General features: G+C 38.0%; 1 protein-coding gene across 1 annotated transcript in view; it reads left to right on the forward strand.

The window, feature by feature from the left end:
* The window catches only part of STK39 (serine/threonine kinase 39), a 105,469-nt gene that overhangs the window by 57,498 nt on the left and 29,654 nt on the right, over nucleotides 1-18,317 (forward strand). Inside the window, exons 11-13 of the mRNA XM_068407786.1 lie at nucleotides 1,492-1,614; nucleotides 1,743-1,775; nucleotides 3,745-3,812. Coding sequence (XP_068263887.1) covers nucleotides 1,492-1,614; nucleotides 1,743-1,775; nucleotides 3,745-3,812 — 224 coding nt within the window. The remainder of the gene's footprint in view (nucleotides 1-1,491; nucleotides 1,615-1,742; nucleotides 1,776-3,744; nucleotides 3,813-18,317) is intronic.

The raw sequence follows: 18,317 nt of genomic DNA on the forward strand, positions 1-18,317 counted from the left end.
GGGATTTAGAAGCAGCTGGAATCTGTCACATGCTGCATCATTCCCCACATTGTGGTTTGCAGCAACTGGAGGAGTTTAGAGCAAGTTTAATACCACTTTAGTCTTTACGTAAGTTTCATTATGTTGAAAAAACTAGTAATTTTCCTAGTCAGAAATCAGAATTTTATTTTTTTTTTTTTTACACATCATCTGTTTTGTGAAGTAGCTGTGCTGGCAGAAAGGGTTTCCATCATCACCACCAACCATCAGGATGGTAAAACCAAGTTAATCAGTGCTCAGTATACTTCAGTGCAAGACATGAAAACACCACAGACAGGAATCTGTGAAACCAAAGTTGAACCAGGCTGTTGTATGTTACTGTGGATACTGGCAAACAGGATATACAATTCTGAGCTAAGATCATCTAGTTCATAATTTTTTTTAAAAAATTTTATTAGATGTCTTCTCTAGCAGTTGTTCTTGGCCTGAAACTGCTTTTCTACCAAGTTAGTTCTCCCTTTTGTGTGTTGTGAACACTTAATCCTTTGTTCCTTTCATTCTCTTACCAATGCACAGGCTCTTTTCCTGAATAACTTTTTTCCTTTTTTATAATTCAAAAGGATATGCTTTAAGCCTTACAAATGTATAGTGCTGGGGAGCTTACCTGTGCAAACAATTGAAGTTGTGCAGTGGGAACGGTATGTTGGTTCAGTAATGTGAAATAATTAGAGAAACTGGTTCTAATCTAAACACCAGTGGGGCTGCTGCTTATTGTGCTGTGCTTCCAGCCATCTCGTGGGTTTCATAAATGCACACCAAGGTGTGGGAATAATCGTTGGATGTTCTTTTGTTTTGCTCAAACAGGCTGAACATGATCTGGGGAAAGCAAGTGTGTTGTCAGGCTCTGAAAAAGAGCAAGATGGCATCAGAAGAGTGTTCGATTTTCAGATTTAGCTGCTGAATACTCCTATTAAGCCTCATTAGACTGTATCTACAGGAGTTTGCCCAATTAGTTTAGTGTGGCACATGCCTGCCTACCTTCTCAGTCTGCATACAGCTGCTTTTTTATTTTATTTTTTTTTAAATAAGGATAGTTTTGCTTGTAAAGTATCCTTAATGCCTTTACACATTTTAAAGCTTTTTAGCAGAACAATTAAAATTTTTAAGACTTGTCCCAAGAACAACCTTGTCTAACTTCTGCTTCCTTGAATAGCTTCCTTTCTTTTCAAGGGTTAGTTCATAGTAAGCAGTTGTCATCTACGTGAGCTTGTTCCTAAGCAGTTGTAAAATATATCCAAACTCCATTTCCCTCTATGAATTTTGCATAGCTTAGCTGTTTCCACTGATGCAAGGATGACCCCTGAGGTCAGATATTATTCCAGTATGCCAGTGACTCCTCCAGCAAACTGATGAAAGCATATAGAATAAAAATAACGAATAATTGCTGATTAACCAGAACACTGATAAGACTAAAGATGTCTGTGTAATGGTGAACACTTAATATTTTGGTAGGTCAGACGAGTACCGGGTTCCAGTGGTCACCTCCATAAAACAGAAGATGGGGACTGGGAATGGAGTGATGATGAAATGGATGAGAAGAGCGAGGAAGGCAAAGCTGCTGTTTCTCAGGAAAAGGTAACTTTTGTTTGTGCCAAGACATTTACACTCTGCAAGATATTCTGTGTTAACGTTAATTGTTAGTATTTCTGGATCTTTAATGCATAAAGCTGCATAGCTCATATCTCACTGCGTTTGTTTTCCAGTCACGAAGAGTGAGAGAAGAGGAGAACACAGAGGTACAAATCTCTTTACCAATTTTTTTTTCTTCCAAGTGTTTGCGTGAAGGGATTTCTTTTTCATTTCTGTTTTTAAAAATGTGAATTGAGGCAGGAGTGTTGTTCTGCAGCCTTGTATGGCAAGTACTTGTGAGGATAGAGCTGTATGCAGTTGGGCCTGTAACAATTAACTTGAGCACACACTGGATGAAATGGATAGGAAATTGAAAGTCATATTATGTTCATGCCCACGAGAATTGGGTAAGATAGGTGATTTGGCTGTTTTTAATGAATCTTCATAACTGGATCACAGTAATTGCTGTCTTTTTGTCAGAGTAATGATGGCTGTTTTGGGGGTAGCCAGAAGATCTCCAAATAATTTTTCATTCTTAGGATTTGTATCACGACATGTAGCTTGTAATTAAAATGTTTCATCCCGTATACATTAAAATAGTTCAGTACTGTGGCATAGTAGATAAATTCAGAGGAATAAAATACTATATTGAGTTTCATGGCCCTGTGCTGAGAGTGTGGGAAGCATTGCTGCTAAAAATAATTGCTTAATAGGATTACTGGCTTACAGCCAAAGTGCTCTTTTAAAAATGTTGGTTTCTTGGGTGGGTGACACTTGCCACTTCACTTGCAATTTTAGATTCTCTGATTTTCATTGAAATCATAGAAATCTTCCAAAAGACTAACAGCTTCCTGCCAGGTTTGGTCCTGTTAGCTCCCTAATGACCCCAGTCTTACTGTTGCAGAGCTAGTTTACATAGCGCTTCAGCATCTGAGATGTCTTATGTAAGCTGAGCACGGAGGGGGGGGGGGGGGGGGGGAGGGGAAGACTTTCACCAGGCAGTCTTTTTATGTCTTAGAAATTGAGAGTTCTGCAGTTCGTGACTCAGTTATACATGCAACTCTCTTACTATGAGTTGTTTAGTTTGTGAAGAAGAAAAAAGCCTCTGCTTGAAGTCTTCTGTTGATTTTTGGTTTCCTAAATGCTCCAGAAGATGACTTGGAACTGAGACTAGTGCAGCTTGTCACTGTTGGTGTGCGCCTGTTGGTCTTTGGTCTGCACATTCCTCTACACTGAATTAACAGGTCTGTTGAAGATGCAGAAATAATAGTAGTAGTTTATATGAATGGAAGGAACTTAGTTGAAGTAGAAAAAAATCTACTCCCCTTTTAGTGATAAAATAATTTTCCAAGTATTCATTAACTTTTTTAAAATTACACAGATAAAAAATACAGATATTATGTGAACTTTTTTTTTTAAAGTAGCTTTAATGTGAAAAACTGTTGGAAAATAATCAAATGAGATTTGTGATGAAAGTCTTTGTTTTGGGAGGACTTGACTAACGTTTGAACAGGCTTCTGTGAGTGGTGACAATATGCCAAGTTGGGTATGAAATCATAGGGTAGAGGACCCCGAGGTACTCTGTATGTAGGATACACTTTTGCTTGAGACTTCATATAAGTGTTAGTTGAGGGCTGGGGAGGGTATCATAGTGTGAGGGAGGAGTGATAGTGTGAAAGATACCGTTTTCCTGATTTTTCTCTGTGAAAGACATTCTCTGAGCTGTGATGCCCACTTTGATATGCTACTAGTTCTTTGCAGATGGGTAGATGCAACACTTCCTTAACAACCAAAACAGTTACACAAAAATAATATGAGAGGTAGCTTGGTATTCGCACTGTGTGCATGTTATTTAATAGGTTATTGGAGCTTTGATGGAAGGTGGATTAAAAGCTCTTACACTCAGTGCTTTAATGCAGGCCTTATCATTTGTATCTCTGTAATTGAAATATGGCAGTTTTACTGGTATCAGCTATATTTTAGACTGTGTTACTGAAAGTGTTTAAAAGGTTTTTGAGAGTTAGAGGATGTGTAAAATATTCTGTGCTAACTTCAAACTGTTAGTGTGGCAAGTATTTCAGGATTTTTTTTTCTTTTGGCATCCATTACAAGACTCTCTGCTTTTTTCTTTAATAGTCTCAGCCTGCTGTTAGTGACGAATATAGTGAAGTTCCATGTGCAGTGAATCTTGTCTTAAGATTAAGGTAAGATATTCTTCTATATATTTTAGCATTCCTTTTTAGTTGGATGTATTATTCTTGATCTCCCTCATTACTTTCATAATATTAACATAAAATACGTGTTAACCTCTTCAATCTCCCAGTATGACCAGTATGAATAGTGTTTCTGTGACTAATTGCTGTCTTTTAATTGCTTACTGAAATAGTGTAAAATGAAAAGCAGAATATGAATGTGGCTTCAGGCTAAGTGTACCCTTCATTAAGTATTTTCTTTCTTTTTTTCCTTGGAATGCAGGATCACAGTGAGAGATTTTTAAGGAGTTTCTTTCACACTTCAGCAGTCAGCCTCTGACAGAAATAAACCATAGCTGTATTACAAGTTGCCTACTCAAAATGTTTCTCACTGGCAAATTTGGTCAGCCACTGTGGAGAAGTGACAGATATTTTAGAAAACATATACAAATATGTTGTCTGACTTAAATTTATACATAGTTAAAATAAGTCAGATTACCTTTAATTAAAATCACTTTGTAACTAAGATTTGAATTGTTTAACTATGCGGTCTAGTTCTTGGATAAAAGTATTTTTTCATAAGAAGCTTTGATAACTTTTTATGTATTGACAGCAGTTTTCCTTAAATGGCTAACTTAGTTAAAAAGCTTACTGCCACTCACTTTAAAACTTGTTTACATCCAATTTGTATTGACAGGATATCTATGAGAGGTTGTAAACTCTTAATTATTGCTGTGGGGAAAAGTTAAATGTTACGGGGTTTTTTTTATGCTAACAAAAAGATAAGAAGTCAAATAGAGACATATTTACAAAATTACAACCACATTTTGTTAGAAACAAATAGCAGATTTATGCATAACAAGTAGCTTTAAAACAGTATCATCAAGAACTGTTAGTAATAAGAAAAAAACCTACACAGAATGAGTGCCAAGTTCCAAAATTTATTATCTTTCCTATTCTTTGACTACTTTTCCAGTGACAGCTGCAAAAAATTGCATGACTGCCAAAAGTTGTTTACTGAAGGGAGGGGTAATAAATTTTATTGTGGGGAGAGAAAAGACAGAGATTATTTGGAATCGGTTTAGTTGTCCAATTTACATAACTGCCCAGTTATGCTATCAATATTCTTTTTCATCTCTCTGCTGACAGACAGGTAGATGAAACCATTTACAAAACAGACCAATTTATACTGCTATGGGGATGTACTAGTGAGGTGCTCTGGGTATTTTTAAATTACAATGAAACCTATAGAGTGATTATCTTCTACCCAGTTACTTGCAGTGTTGGCATATCCACGGGGCAAACGTTTTTGTCCTGCAGGTACAGTGAAATGTCAGGAATTATGCTCTCAGTTTTCTGCAGCTCTTAAGCCAGAAGTGAAGGAAGATTGATCCTAGGAGACTTGAGTTTCCAAACTTATTTGCACAATAAAATTTTCTTCTTATTAAGAATCCTCTTAATTCATGGGTGAAAAAATTCCCTCTCCCTACCTCCCTAAAAGCAAGTCTGTAATAACTAGATTAATGTGTTACAATTATGAAGGATTAGATGGTTATTGGTAGAGAGGGAAGGAGCATGAATTTTAAATTTTAGGAACCAGAAAGTTTCCTTTAAACAAAACAAAATAGTCTTGAACAGTAAATACACTCTGGGGCCTGGGAACACTGTTGGCAGTGTTTTGGAAAAAACAAAAGTCTGATGTATAATTTTGCAGAGTGAATTTTGTTAATTTAAGCTGACTTACTTTTGAAGGAAGAATGCTCTGTGGTGCAGACTCCTGGCGCCATGTGAGCTCTGGCTGTGTCCTGCCTCAGTGGTAGGAGGTGGGCTGAGTTATGCATCTTTGCACTGTGTGTCTGGGTTTCCTTCTGATGGAAACTTGAGTGTGTGAGTAGGGTCAGCGCTAGCACATCATCAATGTGCGTGTCGGGGGGAATATAGGAGTGTGGAATATACCAAGCAGCACTCTCTTCCTTTAGTTGGGACTTTGCGAAGTGCATATCTGAGAACAAGGGCTACAGGCTCCCTGTACCTCTGCCCAGTGGTGTAGATTCAGAGTTAACACTTAAGCATTTTTTTATATTTGCTACTTCAAAAGCAAGAGCTTTTTGTTTATGGAACATTCACAGCAATTCAGGGCAGCCACTGGCTGGCTCCTGTATACGTTGCGTTTAGCAAGGTTCCTCTGATGGTATTTGAATAGTTGTGCTTCCTCTCCACTGTTGGCCCCAGGAGAGGAACAGCTGAGGCTGCTGTGAGCATGGCAGGGCTGTACAGTCTGCTGAGTACTTGTCAAGAATGATATTTGAATGTCTTGTTCTTCAGTAAATTAACAGAAACCTTATTTGGGGAAAGGAGCTGATGATTATTTGTTAACTTTTAACAAAATACTTATGTTTCTTCAAGTATTGGTTTACCTGTGGGGAGTTAGCTCATTCGCCTGTCAGTGTCAAGTATCTGTCTGTATATTCTGTTAAAAGCTTTTTATCTTTGACTTTACTTTAGGCACATTAATAGCAGCCCTGCCCTGGCAGCAAGTGGTTGCACCTGAGAGTAGAGGACTCCTGGGTTCTGCATTTTTGGGTCTAAGTCTAGCTGCAGTGAGCACATTCAGAAGAGCCAGCTCTGGAGAAACATCGACTGTGGTAACAGTATAGTGCTGCTTTATGGGTATTAGGATTAGCAGTCTTCCTCCCCAGCCCCAAAGAGTCTCAGTGCTTGGACCTTGCCACTCTGCTAAACAAAGGCCAGAGGAGGTTTGAGGCTGGCATTCCAGTGAAGTATTGGCAAGCCTGTACCACACCAGGTAATGGAAGTGACAGGCTACAGAGATGCTGTTTTGGGAAGACAGTAGTTTTCAGAATACTAAAGTGATGGTGCTTGAACTATTGCTGTAATGTTTTGCACTAATTCAACTGGTTTTTTTCTGTTTTGTTAGCAGAAGGGCAGTTGTGTGGGGCTCCTTCATAAAAGTCTGAAAAATAAATTTCCTGTATTGTAGGATATAAGCCTGGAGGCCCTCAGTCATTCATGATCAGTCCTGGGTTACAGAGGAAGTTGCCCTCTGTGTTCCAGCATGTGCAGCTGTCCTTATACTGGGATCATTGCAGGGTGAATGAGCTTACATTTGGGGCAGCTGTATATGGAGAAAGATGCTCTGGCCCCTAACTGCTCTCTTTTGTTGTAATTAACTTACTGACTAAATGTTTTTTTAGCATCTGAAAGTAAAAATACTGCTAGTTTTGGCATTTGTAGTGAATAAAAGCAATGTAGATGACTTGCTTTGTGTCATGCAGCATTCCCTTGGGATTGTAAGGTAGTAAACAGCTAATATCCCCACAGGAGTTTCCGCATTTATTCACCTCCAGTGCAGATTTTAAACTATTCTGTTGATGTCTTTTGGTGAATTGATCACTAAGTCATATAGCTGATAGAGACTTGAGCACATCGGAGGATTTTTATGGGATTTGTTAAAGTGAACCATAAGTTGTGAACCATATTATTATGGAGCAAGTTAGCTACAGTATGAGGGTAGAAACAATTTCCTGTGATGCTTCATCTACTACTATTATATAGCTTTTAAATTGCGGCTTGATATTCAGATAAACATTGTGAGCATTAGATGCTAGACTTGAAGACTCAAAGCTCAGTATATCATCCAAAATGTTGGAAGCATTTTCTTTTAAAATAATTCACTTGAGGCAATCAAATTATATAAACTGCAGTAGCTTGATGAGTTCAGAACACACTGGTCTTAGATGCTGAGAATTACTGTTTAAAAAAACAGTTCAGTACTGATGTGGGTAAAAATGTAAATACTGGCAAAATACAAAAGGAATGAATTGACTGACAGGGAGGCTGAGAGGGGAAGGGAAGTAAACATGTCAAGAGAAGGCCCAGGAAAGTCTCATCTCTTCATTGCTTTCCTTTTGCTTCCCCAGAGAGGGGCCGTGGGGTAAAGTGACAGCAAAAGGTGAGCATCTCGGATGGGAATGAGCCCTTCCTGTGTGGTGGAGACTGGCTGAGCTGGGACCTCAGGGTGAAGGACCCCAGGGTCCTCACGCAAGAAGGGATGGTGGAGAGAACACTGATGGCACTTGCGGTACTGCTGGGTCTTTGGCCAGGGAACTACGTTGGTTGCCAAAACTTTGTGATGGAAGTTGATGCAAACATTTAGAGCCTGATGAGTAGAAACTTAATATGAGGCTTGGAAGTGTGGGCCAAAAGGTTTGAAGAGTAGTGCCTGGAGATTTGGGACAGGGCAAAACAAAACCTAGGGAGAAGGGCAGCCTTCAAAAGGAGAGAAAAGGGGGCGGGGGGGGGAGGCAAATGCTCCTCTGGCTTGTTTTTTTCCCTCTGTTATGATGGGGCTATGCTACACCAAACCCCATAAAATTTTAGATCATAGTTTTGCATTTTTTTTTCCCAGTAGTATGTTCCAAAAAAGGTTAATAGGACCCATAAAATTTAAAATTACCTTCCCAAAGGAGGAATTCTGGCAAAAGAATCAGCGCTTTTCAATAATTCTTTTACTGGATGGTCAGGTTGTTATTTTTCACAAGCAGAGCAGGGTTGGACTCATTCAGTAACTGAGTAGGGAATGCCAAATTAACACCAGCCTCTGCTTAGTGCAAATGCCTTGTTGTGGATGAGAAGCACAACTCACAGTCTGAAGTAATCTTTAAAGAATCCCATGGCACTCTTTATGCAAGTGCTGGTATTTAACTCTGTTAGTCTGGATGGTTTCCAACTTGAGTATCTGATTTTTCCATCCTTAACTTGGATTTAATACCTTTTTGTTTTAGTAGTTTTTTCAGTGGGACTAACTTGTAAAAATATTCTCTACTGTCGGAGTTGCTTCTTCAGTTGGAGACAGCAATTTCCAATTTATTTTCTATCTTTTGCACTGTTGTGTCTTGGAGTATGTTGCCCCAGAAGTGAAATTAGCAGCAGTGTGTTTTAGGTAATTCTGTGCAAAGCTTTTGAAAGGCTGTAGTATTGAATACTTAATACAGACCATTAGTATTTTAAAGCTCAAGTTTAATTAAGAGACTGTGCTTGAATTTTGCAATGAACTGAAAATACTGGTTCTCTGCTGTTGCTTGATCTGTTGCCATGGCTTATAACTATGACCCAGACTGTCTGAGAGATCATTATGTTGAAATGCTGATGCTTCTGTATCCTCAGTCTCACAGAGGAAGAAGAATTTGAGAGTGGGGAGGAATGAAATCTGTAATCCAGATTTTCTCCTGTGAGGCTGTGCACACCGTGTGTCTTGGCAGCGGACCCTGGCAGGAACTCTGCAAAGAGAGGTTTAAGGCAATTGTCTGTGATTTAGTCCTTCAATGAGACTGTTCGTACCACCTGGGAAAGGAGGTGGGGAGGAATTAGCACCCTTGATTTGAAATTTCCAGTCTAACCACCAGGTTGTTACAGTTACAGATTTAGGAAGGTCACTGGCAGAGGGTTTGACTATTTAGATTAATAACAGAGACATTTCATGTTAAATTAGGAGACTTGTTAATGGTTGATAGTTAAGAATTGCAAATTATCTGAAGCAATCTAAGATGGTTAAATTTGCTCCTGTGACAGGAAGATAATTTACTGACAGTAATTTGGAATGTCCCAGGACCTAATTTAATACAGTTCCTGCACACTAGATGAATTAAGCCTGTGGAAGAACAAAAGGTGCGAATGGAAAATTTTTACGTGATGCACCGGCAAATGGGATACTTCTGTTGTATTGTTGTGTATCTTATTTAAAATAGCGCGTAGAGAAAATGCTAAGGCAGAATTGTATGTAATGGCACTCTGATGGCGTTATTTACAGACAAAGGTTTGTGTGTGTCTGTATTTCTTACAAAAACATGTCTTCAGCTGATATAGCTGGTTTATCACACTTTGAAATTGTGTGTCATTTGATCCTTTCCAAGGAATATGTCTACTGAGGAGCTGGACAGACAGATACAATTCAGAAGGACAAGTCCAAGGAGTATCTAGTAGCAGGCAGTTGCCTGTGCTGCTCCAGAGCAGGAGAGTTGTTAGGACTTAAATGAAATGTGATTTCCTCTGCGAGCCAGAACATAGACGATGTAATATCGCTCACTAGTCTGAGCTGAAGCTCAAGTGCTGATCTTCCTCCTTTCACGTAGGCATGTTTTTTTGACCTCTTTCTTACAAAATTCTTTACATGTAGTTACAGAAAAAAATGTACTTGGCTGGAGGTACCTAGTAGAGCTACTCTTATGTTGTTAACATTTAAGTTTGAGGTTTAGATTTTTAGGAGGAAAAAAACCCTCTGTAAACAAGCAAACCCCAAAATCTGTTCTGGCTAGAGGTGGAATGAGCTTGATAATTGGCTCAGTACCATAACCCAGAGTTCTTGATTCTCTTTCTTTTTTTTTTTTTTACTTCTATTTTTTTTCATATCTTAAAAAACTTTTATGATTCCAGTCTCTTTTGTAAGAAGTGGGGCTGATGTGTATCCTTCACCAAGGGCAGGCATTTCTCATCATGTTTGCTATTTAGAATGGCTTCTGTTCTCCAGTGTATTTAACGACAAAATCCACAAGCAAACTCCCAGCTGTGTGGTTTACAACTGGAAAGTAACAGAACCTCTCTATAGGCTGGGAATTGATCCAGTAACAGACATCATAAACAAAACCATTTGTAGAATTCTTGAAATAAATGTACCTGTGATTACACTATTGAGCACTGTCCTGTATTTTATTTTGCCATCACCTCTAAGGCTTTGCCCTGGGAATCGGGGAGTGTGAGAACATGGTTACTGAACTGAATTTTATTTTCATAGCACAGAGATTGTATTTAAATAACCTGTTTGATTATGATTAAATCATGACTGAAATCAGGAAGCAGGAACCCTTGATTAAACTATCGATTCTAATTCTGCTTTCCATTTCTACCTCTATTATTTCCTTCAAAGCTTGCTCTTTAAAAATGTTAAATTGTGTATTTCTTATTCACTACTTAAGGATGTTTTTATGCCTTGCTGTATTTTTATTGAAAATAAATTAAACGTTATGAAATTTTTTTTAATTATGACCTAAATAATCCTGGATGCAATTGCTCTACCATCACTTATTTAATAGAGAACTGGTATATTTGTTTATCAAAACAACTTTTATATGTAAAATTGATAATTATTGAGCCAAGGAATCAATATATTGATTCCGCTTATTAAATTTACATTATCAAGAAGATTTCCATGTCTAAATATGTAGATGGCAAGGAATTAGGCATTTAACCTGCACAGCTTTGGTTCTAAATTATGCAGGCAATTGCATTTGGGACTGTTGCTGATACTGAAATTTTAAAATCATTAGAGCTTTTTTATTCCATTCTGACTTTTTATTGTATTATTTACAAAAGAAAGAAAAAAAGAGGGGCAACAAAAAACAACAAAGAAACCCAGACACCACCCCCAACCTTCTTTATGTTAAAGGAAATGATTTAAAGCTTGAATTGCCCTCAGTGTTGAAAGTAATTTTATTTGTATTATTAATGACATGTATGTTAATGGTAAACTGGAATATGGCTTACATTTTGATAATTCAAAATTTAATTCTAATTAAATATTTTTCTAATAGTTTTAAATACATCGCATTTACCTTAGCGGCCACACTGTTTCATCTTCATCCATCTGCTTTAGAATTGCCTGTGAGTGTGGTGACGCCGTATATTTGGTGGGGTTGAAACCATTTAAAATAATTTTGTCTGTTTTGGCTGCTTGTTCCCACTTAGTGTTGTGGTTCTCTCTCTTTCCACTTGGCACTGGTAGGGGTGTTTCTGGGACTGTATTGGGTCACTATAAAGCAGTCAGGTTTTGGTTGGTTTGTTTGTGACTCCTGATATTTTTGAGGGGAAGGCAAAATTTTAACTGAACTCGTTTCATTGATCCTGTTTGCTCCACAAAACAATTGTCATTGCTGCTGTAGTGGGGCCAGTGAATGGCCACAGTGAATGGACAGTGAATAGACACAGGTGGGGCAAGAATTTAACATATGAGCAGGCTTTGCTGGTGAAGCCTATTTATTGTAAAGCGTCTTTTGAGAAAGTTTGGCCCATGGCAGGAAAAATAGATGAAACCTCTGAAGATTTTAAAACAAAGCTTAGACTTTTTGCCATGCTTTCCACTCTTCTTGATAAGCTAGTTGGGATCCATGAATTTTAGAGAGATGATACGCAGATTGTCGTTAATTTTACGGTGGCTCAGATGTCTTTCTGGCTTCTGGCTTCACACTTTCTGGTTTAAAGAACTGAAATTTTGCTTCAAGCATTGTGGCCATTTTACAACGCTGTACTTGGAGAATTTGTCACTGGGCTAACTAAGGTTATAATCTCTCTTCTTGTGCACCAGGCATGCAGAAGCACACAAAGTAAGCCTTCACGTGTTTAATCTGTTAGTTCCTCTGGTATCTCTTATCAGTCAGCCAGATGGTGTGTTGCTTCAGTCACACAGCTAATACTTCCTTAAACTGTGCGCTGATCAATAATGTTTGGTATCAAGAAATACAGAGATCTTTCAGAGATATACTCAGAGGGGTAAGTTAAACTATTGGCAAATCCAAGAAAGGCAATTTATAACTACAGTGTGCTGTAGTGTTTAACAAAGTGAGCAAATTATGTGCATGGCAGTTGTCCTCTCTGTTATTGAAGTGCTCCCACTGAATACTTCAGAGTGATTGTTTTTCAACGTTATTGATGTCATCTGTATTTAACTCGAGCTCTTTCTAGGAACAAGTCAGTTTTAGATCACTTCTGGTTTTGACCAAGCTTTGAGATTTTATCACATTAATAAATTCTCAGTATAACTGCATACTGCCCTTCATTGTATTTCAAGTACTTGTTAAAAATATTGATGCTTTTCACAAGTTAAATCTCTACCACTGCTTTTAAAAAAACTTTTGTGCTAATTCAGGAATAATTTTAGGGAAAAAACTTATGATTAATATTGCCCCCTCTGCAGCAATAAAACCAATCGCTCTTTGCCTAAGTTGTTTCCACCTGCTGATATATGAGTGCAGGTAGGAAGTGTGAGCCTCAAAAAAGATGATGCAAGTGAATACTGCTTTTTACTGCCTGTTCAGAGAAATGGGTCACCGAGAACTGAGGTAAAAAATATATGTTGTTTCTTCCAGAGTTTGCTGGTTGACTTAGCTGGGAATGAATATAACCAGGAAAAAAATTGAAGGGCTTATAACATTCTTTTGATTTAGCTTCTGGCATCAGCAGCTGCAGAAAGAGAGAAGACCCTATTTAAAAGCATGTTTAGGTATAGATATATCTAAAATGTCTCTAGTTCTAACACTTCTGTGTCAAGGAATGAAGACTTGGGGCTGTAAACCAGTGGATGGAGAGGAAGGACTTAATGTTCATGTGTCACTTCTGAAATGATGAACACACTGTTTTGCAGAATGGCCTATTGCCTGGTGGTACTTATGTGTATCAGCTGGTTTTCTTGTGTTTCTTCTATCGCACAACTTGTGCATTTTCTTAGTTTTACTATCATATCCCATACATTTTTACTGGATTGAAAGCACTCTTAATTTCTTAAGTCTTAAGCAACTTGGTACTGGTCAGCTGTGGACAGAACTTTTGTAAAGTCCTTTCCTGCTGGAGGAGCTGTTGACTACCCTGGAGCTGTGGACAGTGTTCTTAGCTGATCTAATTGTGACCATAAAAATTCACTTGGTGGCTGCTTGTTGTAGTGTACACTTGCCTTTTCTGTATGGTAGATGGCATACAGATGGTAAATCTTTAACAGGTAACTGCTGTCTCATTCCAACAGCTTAACAGCCAAATGACAGTGTTCCATTGTGGTATTGGCTGTTTTTCAGTCTTGAAAGCATCATTTGGCTGTGTTTTGCTGTTAGTATTGCTGCTGCATCTTGAAGTATAGTGATTAGCAAGTGCGTTGCATCATTTCAGGGATCTGCTCTTTACCTAAGAACATGAAAAGATTAATTGGTAGTGGCAGTTTTGTATATTTAACTTTTGAGTCCTATAACTTGATCTTGAAGCATCATATGCTAAACTTACATCATTCTTCCAGTAATGTATATGGAGGGGGATAAGTTGTAAACCCATGGGTTTTTTTTCAGAGCCACTGAAGTAAATGGTAAAGTTTTAATGGACTTCAAAGAGCTGTATATTTCAGGACCACATTTTACTAATACAGAGAGATTTTAGTCCCATTGTACTTGGTGGCAATCTGGAAGGAGGGCAGACTTCAAACATCTATTTTGCTCCTACCAAAAGTTAACAGAAATGCCCTTCCATTTAATCTAGAATTGACCTGAAGTCGTTAAAAATAAGTTGAGAAGAACCATCTCTCTCCACAATACTGAGCAGACATGATCTGCTCTTGATAGTATGGTAATGTGTAATGGAGGAGCCTGGATATTGATTAGTAAATGACATCTGAGCATGGAAGTGTTAGAAACGGATGTACATAAACACGTGGTGAATCCTCAGGAGGCTTATGCTTCTTTGCAGCAAATGCTGTCTTCTGTTGTGTTTATGTGATCCCACAGGAGCTTTAAAGTTCTGATTCACAAAGTTACTTTAATAAACAGACTTCTTGTTATTACTGCTTTGGCTCTGCTGCGTGCAAGGTACTAGGACTTCGGAAGAAAAAAAAGGGGGGGAGGCAGGTGTAGAAGAAGTGAGCTGTGATGAGGAGAACATTCTTGCTTTCCCTGCCCTAGCTGAAGGGATAAATTCCCACAGCTGAAGCATAAGAAAATTGCAAGGCAAGGAAAGTAAAGGGACAGGAGATTTGGATGCAAGGCCAAACCTTGAATTTGGGACCGATGGATACATTTGCTTCCAAAGATTCTACTTGTGCATCCTCTTTGCAATACTGAAAGTGCCAGTTTGCATTTCACTGTTTTGTGTATATTAACTGTGTTCTGTAATACGGTTGAAACAAAGTTTTAATTAATCAAAACTGAGATTAGAAACAGGTACTACATAGCTTCAGTACAGGTATTTAATAGACAATACTTAAAAAAGGGTACTGCATCACTTAATCAGGATTTTCCTTGAATCAAGCTCTATAGCTTGCCACAAACTAAATTCTGCTGTTAAAAAAAAAAAAAAAAAGTCAGTAAATTATTGCCTCCTGAGAAAGTAAACTCACAGTTGATTTTTGTTTTCATGGAGTGGTGCTGTCTCCAACTCTTCCATTGCTGCTGTGACCAGTTTTCTCCATTGACTGAAAAATACACCACTTGTGGAATAAACGAACGCTATAAAAGCTAGGTTACAAAGGGAACCATGTTTAACTTGTACATTATTCCTTAACTACGTGAAAGTGAGAAAAAGTTATTGTCACGGAGACGGAAGATAACCTTTTGAATTTGAGTAACATTTGGTGTAGCCAAATAACGTTTATCCCTGCAGCACTTGAATAGCAAGGAAAAAAATGTAAGCAAAATTTCTTTAAAAAATCCTACAAATCCTACTCTTCTGTGTTTTTCCCTCAATTATATTTCTTGCATTGTACACACAAGATCTTTGCCCCAGAGATGCAGAATGAAGATTGGATGAGTACAGCTCTAGAATGTGCAACCTACCTATCACTCTGATTAGTCCGCTCCATTTTGATGTGAACTTCTGCTTTCTCTGCAGTCTAAATGAGCAAGTCATTTAAATGCTTCTGTGATTTTAATTACACCAGCAACTGCAGTGAGGCAGTGCAAATACCATACTGCTTGCCCTTGCTTCTTAAGCTGTGCTGTCCTGTTTTTTCCTTTCTAACTTAGTTTGCTTCTGTGGTAGTTTCAATGCAGTTCACATTTTGGAGGGGAGGAGCATCTATGAGACCTAGATTTTGTAGAAGTGTGATAAGTGTGATGTTTATTTTCAGTGTGTGTATTGGGCCAGTGTCACTAGTCCCTGATGGTGGGGGAGATTCTGTTCTAGTGGGAGTAGGGCTTGTACGAGTGTGGGGAGGGGAAAGGTTGGCTGGCGAACGGTGCCATGTGGCACTGTGTGTTATGGTGCCATTCATAATAAAATTTCTACAGTATTAGTTGAAGACTGATTTATTTCTGGTTCCAGAGAAGAATAGATATTCTGCTGTTGTCTCTTTCACTAGCCAGAATTGTTAGGGTTTGATAGCACTAGCCATGGACAATTTTTTCCATTTTAGGGAGAGCACCCTTGATGCTGATTTTTTTTTTTAACATGCAGATCAGTTCTGTTGCTGAATTATAACCAGTCATGATCTGAAAAGTGGATGTAAGAAATAAGTGCTCTTCTGACTTTCTTCTGAGAATGCTTTCTTGCTTATGATTTGGTTAGTTGGACCATGGCCCTCCTCAGTGCTGGTCAGGCCCTGAAAGTGCAGGGAGTGTCCCTTTTACCAGGCAACAAATGGTGCAGGTGCTCTGGCCTCAACCACCTCCCTCCATGAGCAAACCAAGGACCCTTGCCTGGGCAAAGCTTGGATTTTGTTGACCATACCATAAAGGACAGCTTTTGTTTTTTCATTTGTTTGTTATTTTGTGGGGTTTTTTGGTGTGGTTTTTTTTTTGCTTTTTTTTGTGTTTTTTTAATATGTTTTAACTTACTTCTCCTTGACTGGTAATGTCCTCCATGTTCAACTGGAGCTCAGGAAAAAGTGGATGAAAGAAGGAAGGTACATATATACAGATATATCTTCCTTCTTATATCTACAGAGAGAAGGATATATATATATATGTATCTTCTTTCATATATTTATATAAAAAATACATATTTAATTTTAATCATGCAGAAATATGGAAAAATAAGTGAAAGAGAAGGTAGAATGTGCCCCAGGCCAGAGCTGCAGCATCTGTATGTTGGAGTCTGTTAAAGTAGCTTCAGTGGTGAGAAAATGGGCGAATAAAAGTGAATACTTGTTGCTCCAGGAGAGCTCTATCTTTTGCTGCTTCCACTTGGTAGTCCATAGAAATAGTAGAGAATATTCCTATGCCTTGTTAGGACTGGATAACCATAATACAGAAAAATAATATACTGATGAAAAGAGTGGTTAGCATCCAAGATGGATAACGTTGGTGTAGAGCAGTGTACTTTTACATATGCAGGTGGACAAGAATGGGGATGATGAGAACTAAGATTTTTGGATTGGTTTTCCATTGGAGGGATAGGAAAGGATGATTAAACAGTTGAACTAAAAAGTAGTATTTGATTAAGAAAAGAAATGAAGTTTCGTGGAAGGGGATGTATTTGTGAAATGTCAGCAGCAGTAAGTGATCATTGATTGAAAGCATGGATGTCTGCAGTGCCTGTATTGTAGTCTAGACAGTGCTTGCTGTCTACGTGATATAGTGATGGAAGAGGTGGTGATGGGGAAGTGCCTGTGATTTATGGTTTCTAACTCCATCTGAAAGAAGAGAATAATGAAAAAAATCGGGGAATCTTGCTTCTGCTGTAACTAAACAGAAGCCATAAATGATGCAGTTTTCATGCGATGTATATAGATGTATCATAGAATGATTCTATGATAAGTACTCTGTACTATTTCACAAGTCAGCTTTGTTGATTACCATTCTGTTATCACCTGTGTTCTTGGACACGCAGCTCCATATATCAGTCTTTGTAAACCATGTGTGATGATTGAGTAGCTGAAGTCTGAAAATTCAGAAAGTAATGCAGAGACAAAACTTGTGTGTTCTCACACACATGCACACACTCTTCTTTTGGCTTACCTTATTTGTGATTTTTTTTTTTCTTATTTTGGGAAGGAAGAATATACAGTTACTTAGCCATGGTAAGATGCATCTCGTCCAGGAATACAGACTCTCCCTAAGGGCTATATGGAAGATGCTGAAGCTGGTGGGAAGTAGGAGCTGATGTTTCAGATAACTGCATAAGACGTGGTGGATAAATTTGTGGGAAAAAAAAAAAGTAGTAAAAAAGAATGAAAATCTGCTGCTTGATACATAATCAAGCTATCCCAGCATGATTTAGACCTTAAGTTTAATTCTAAGACATTTAATTTTCTTGAATCTCACTTACATGATAGACATTCTGTGTTTAAGGACAAAAGAAATAATGAGATTTAATGTCTCCAGTTTACAGTTGCATCATTACAGAAACATGATTTCCTATTTTAATTTGGCAATGTAGATCTTTTGTCAAGCGTGTGGAACGTAGTTAATTGACTACAGCAGGAATTACGCTATCATTAGGTAGTTATTTGAAAGGCTTTGTCTTTAAATGCAAATGCCTGAAATCTTTCATATTTTAGGATTTTTTCAGTAGAACCATATCAATCTGAACAGCTGCGTAATTTGTTTATTTTCTATTTATTCTGATTTTTGTAAATATCAGCATTGTTCTGCAAATAATTTCCTTCAAAACAGAGCATCTTTGTTTCATAACCTAGTGACAGGACGGTCTACGTTTATAGGCAGGGGGCTAAGTGATGAAGTTGGCCTGTGTGCTTTTTCTGGTTCTTTGAGGAAACACTATTCCCTAGAAAATCAGATCTAACAATCTTAGCGT

Source organism: Nyctibius grandis, chromosome 9 (assembly GCF_013368605.1).
Source record: "Nyctibius grandis isolate bNycGra1 chromosome 9, bNycGra1.pri, whole genome shotgun sequence".
Classification (NCBI taxonomy): Eukaryota; Metazoa; Chordata; class Aves; order Nyctibiiformes; family Nyctibiidae; genus Nyctibius; species Nyctibius grandis.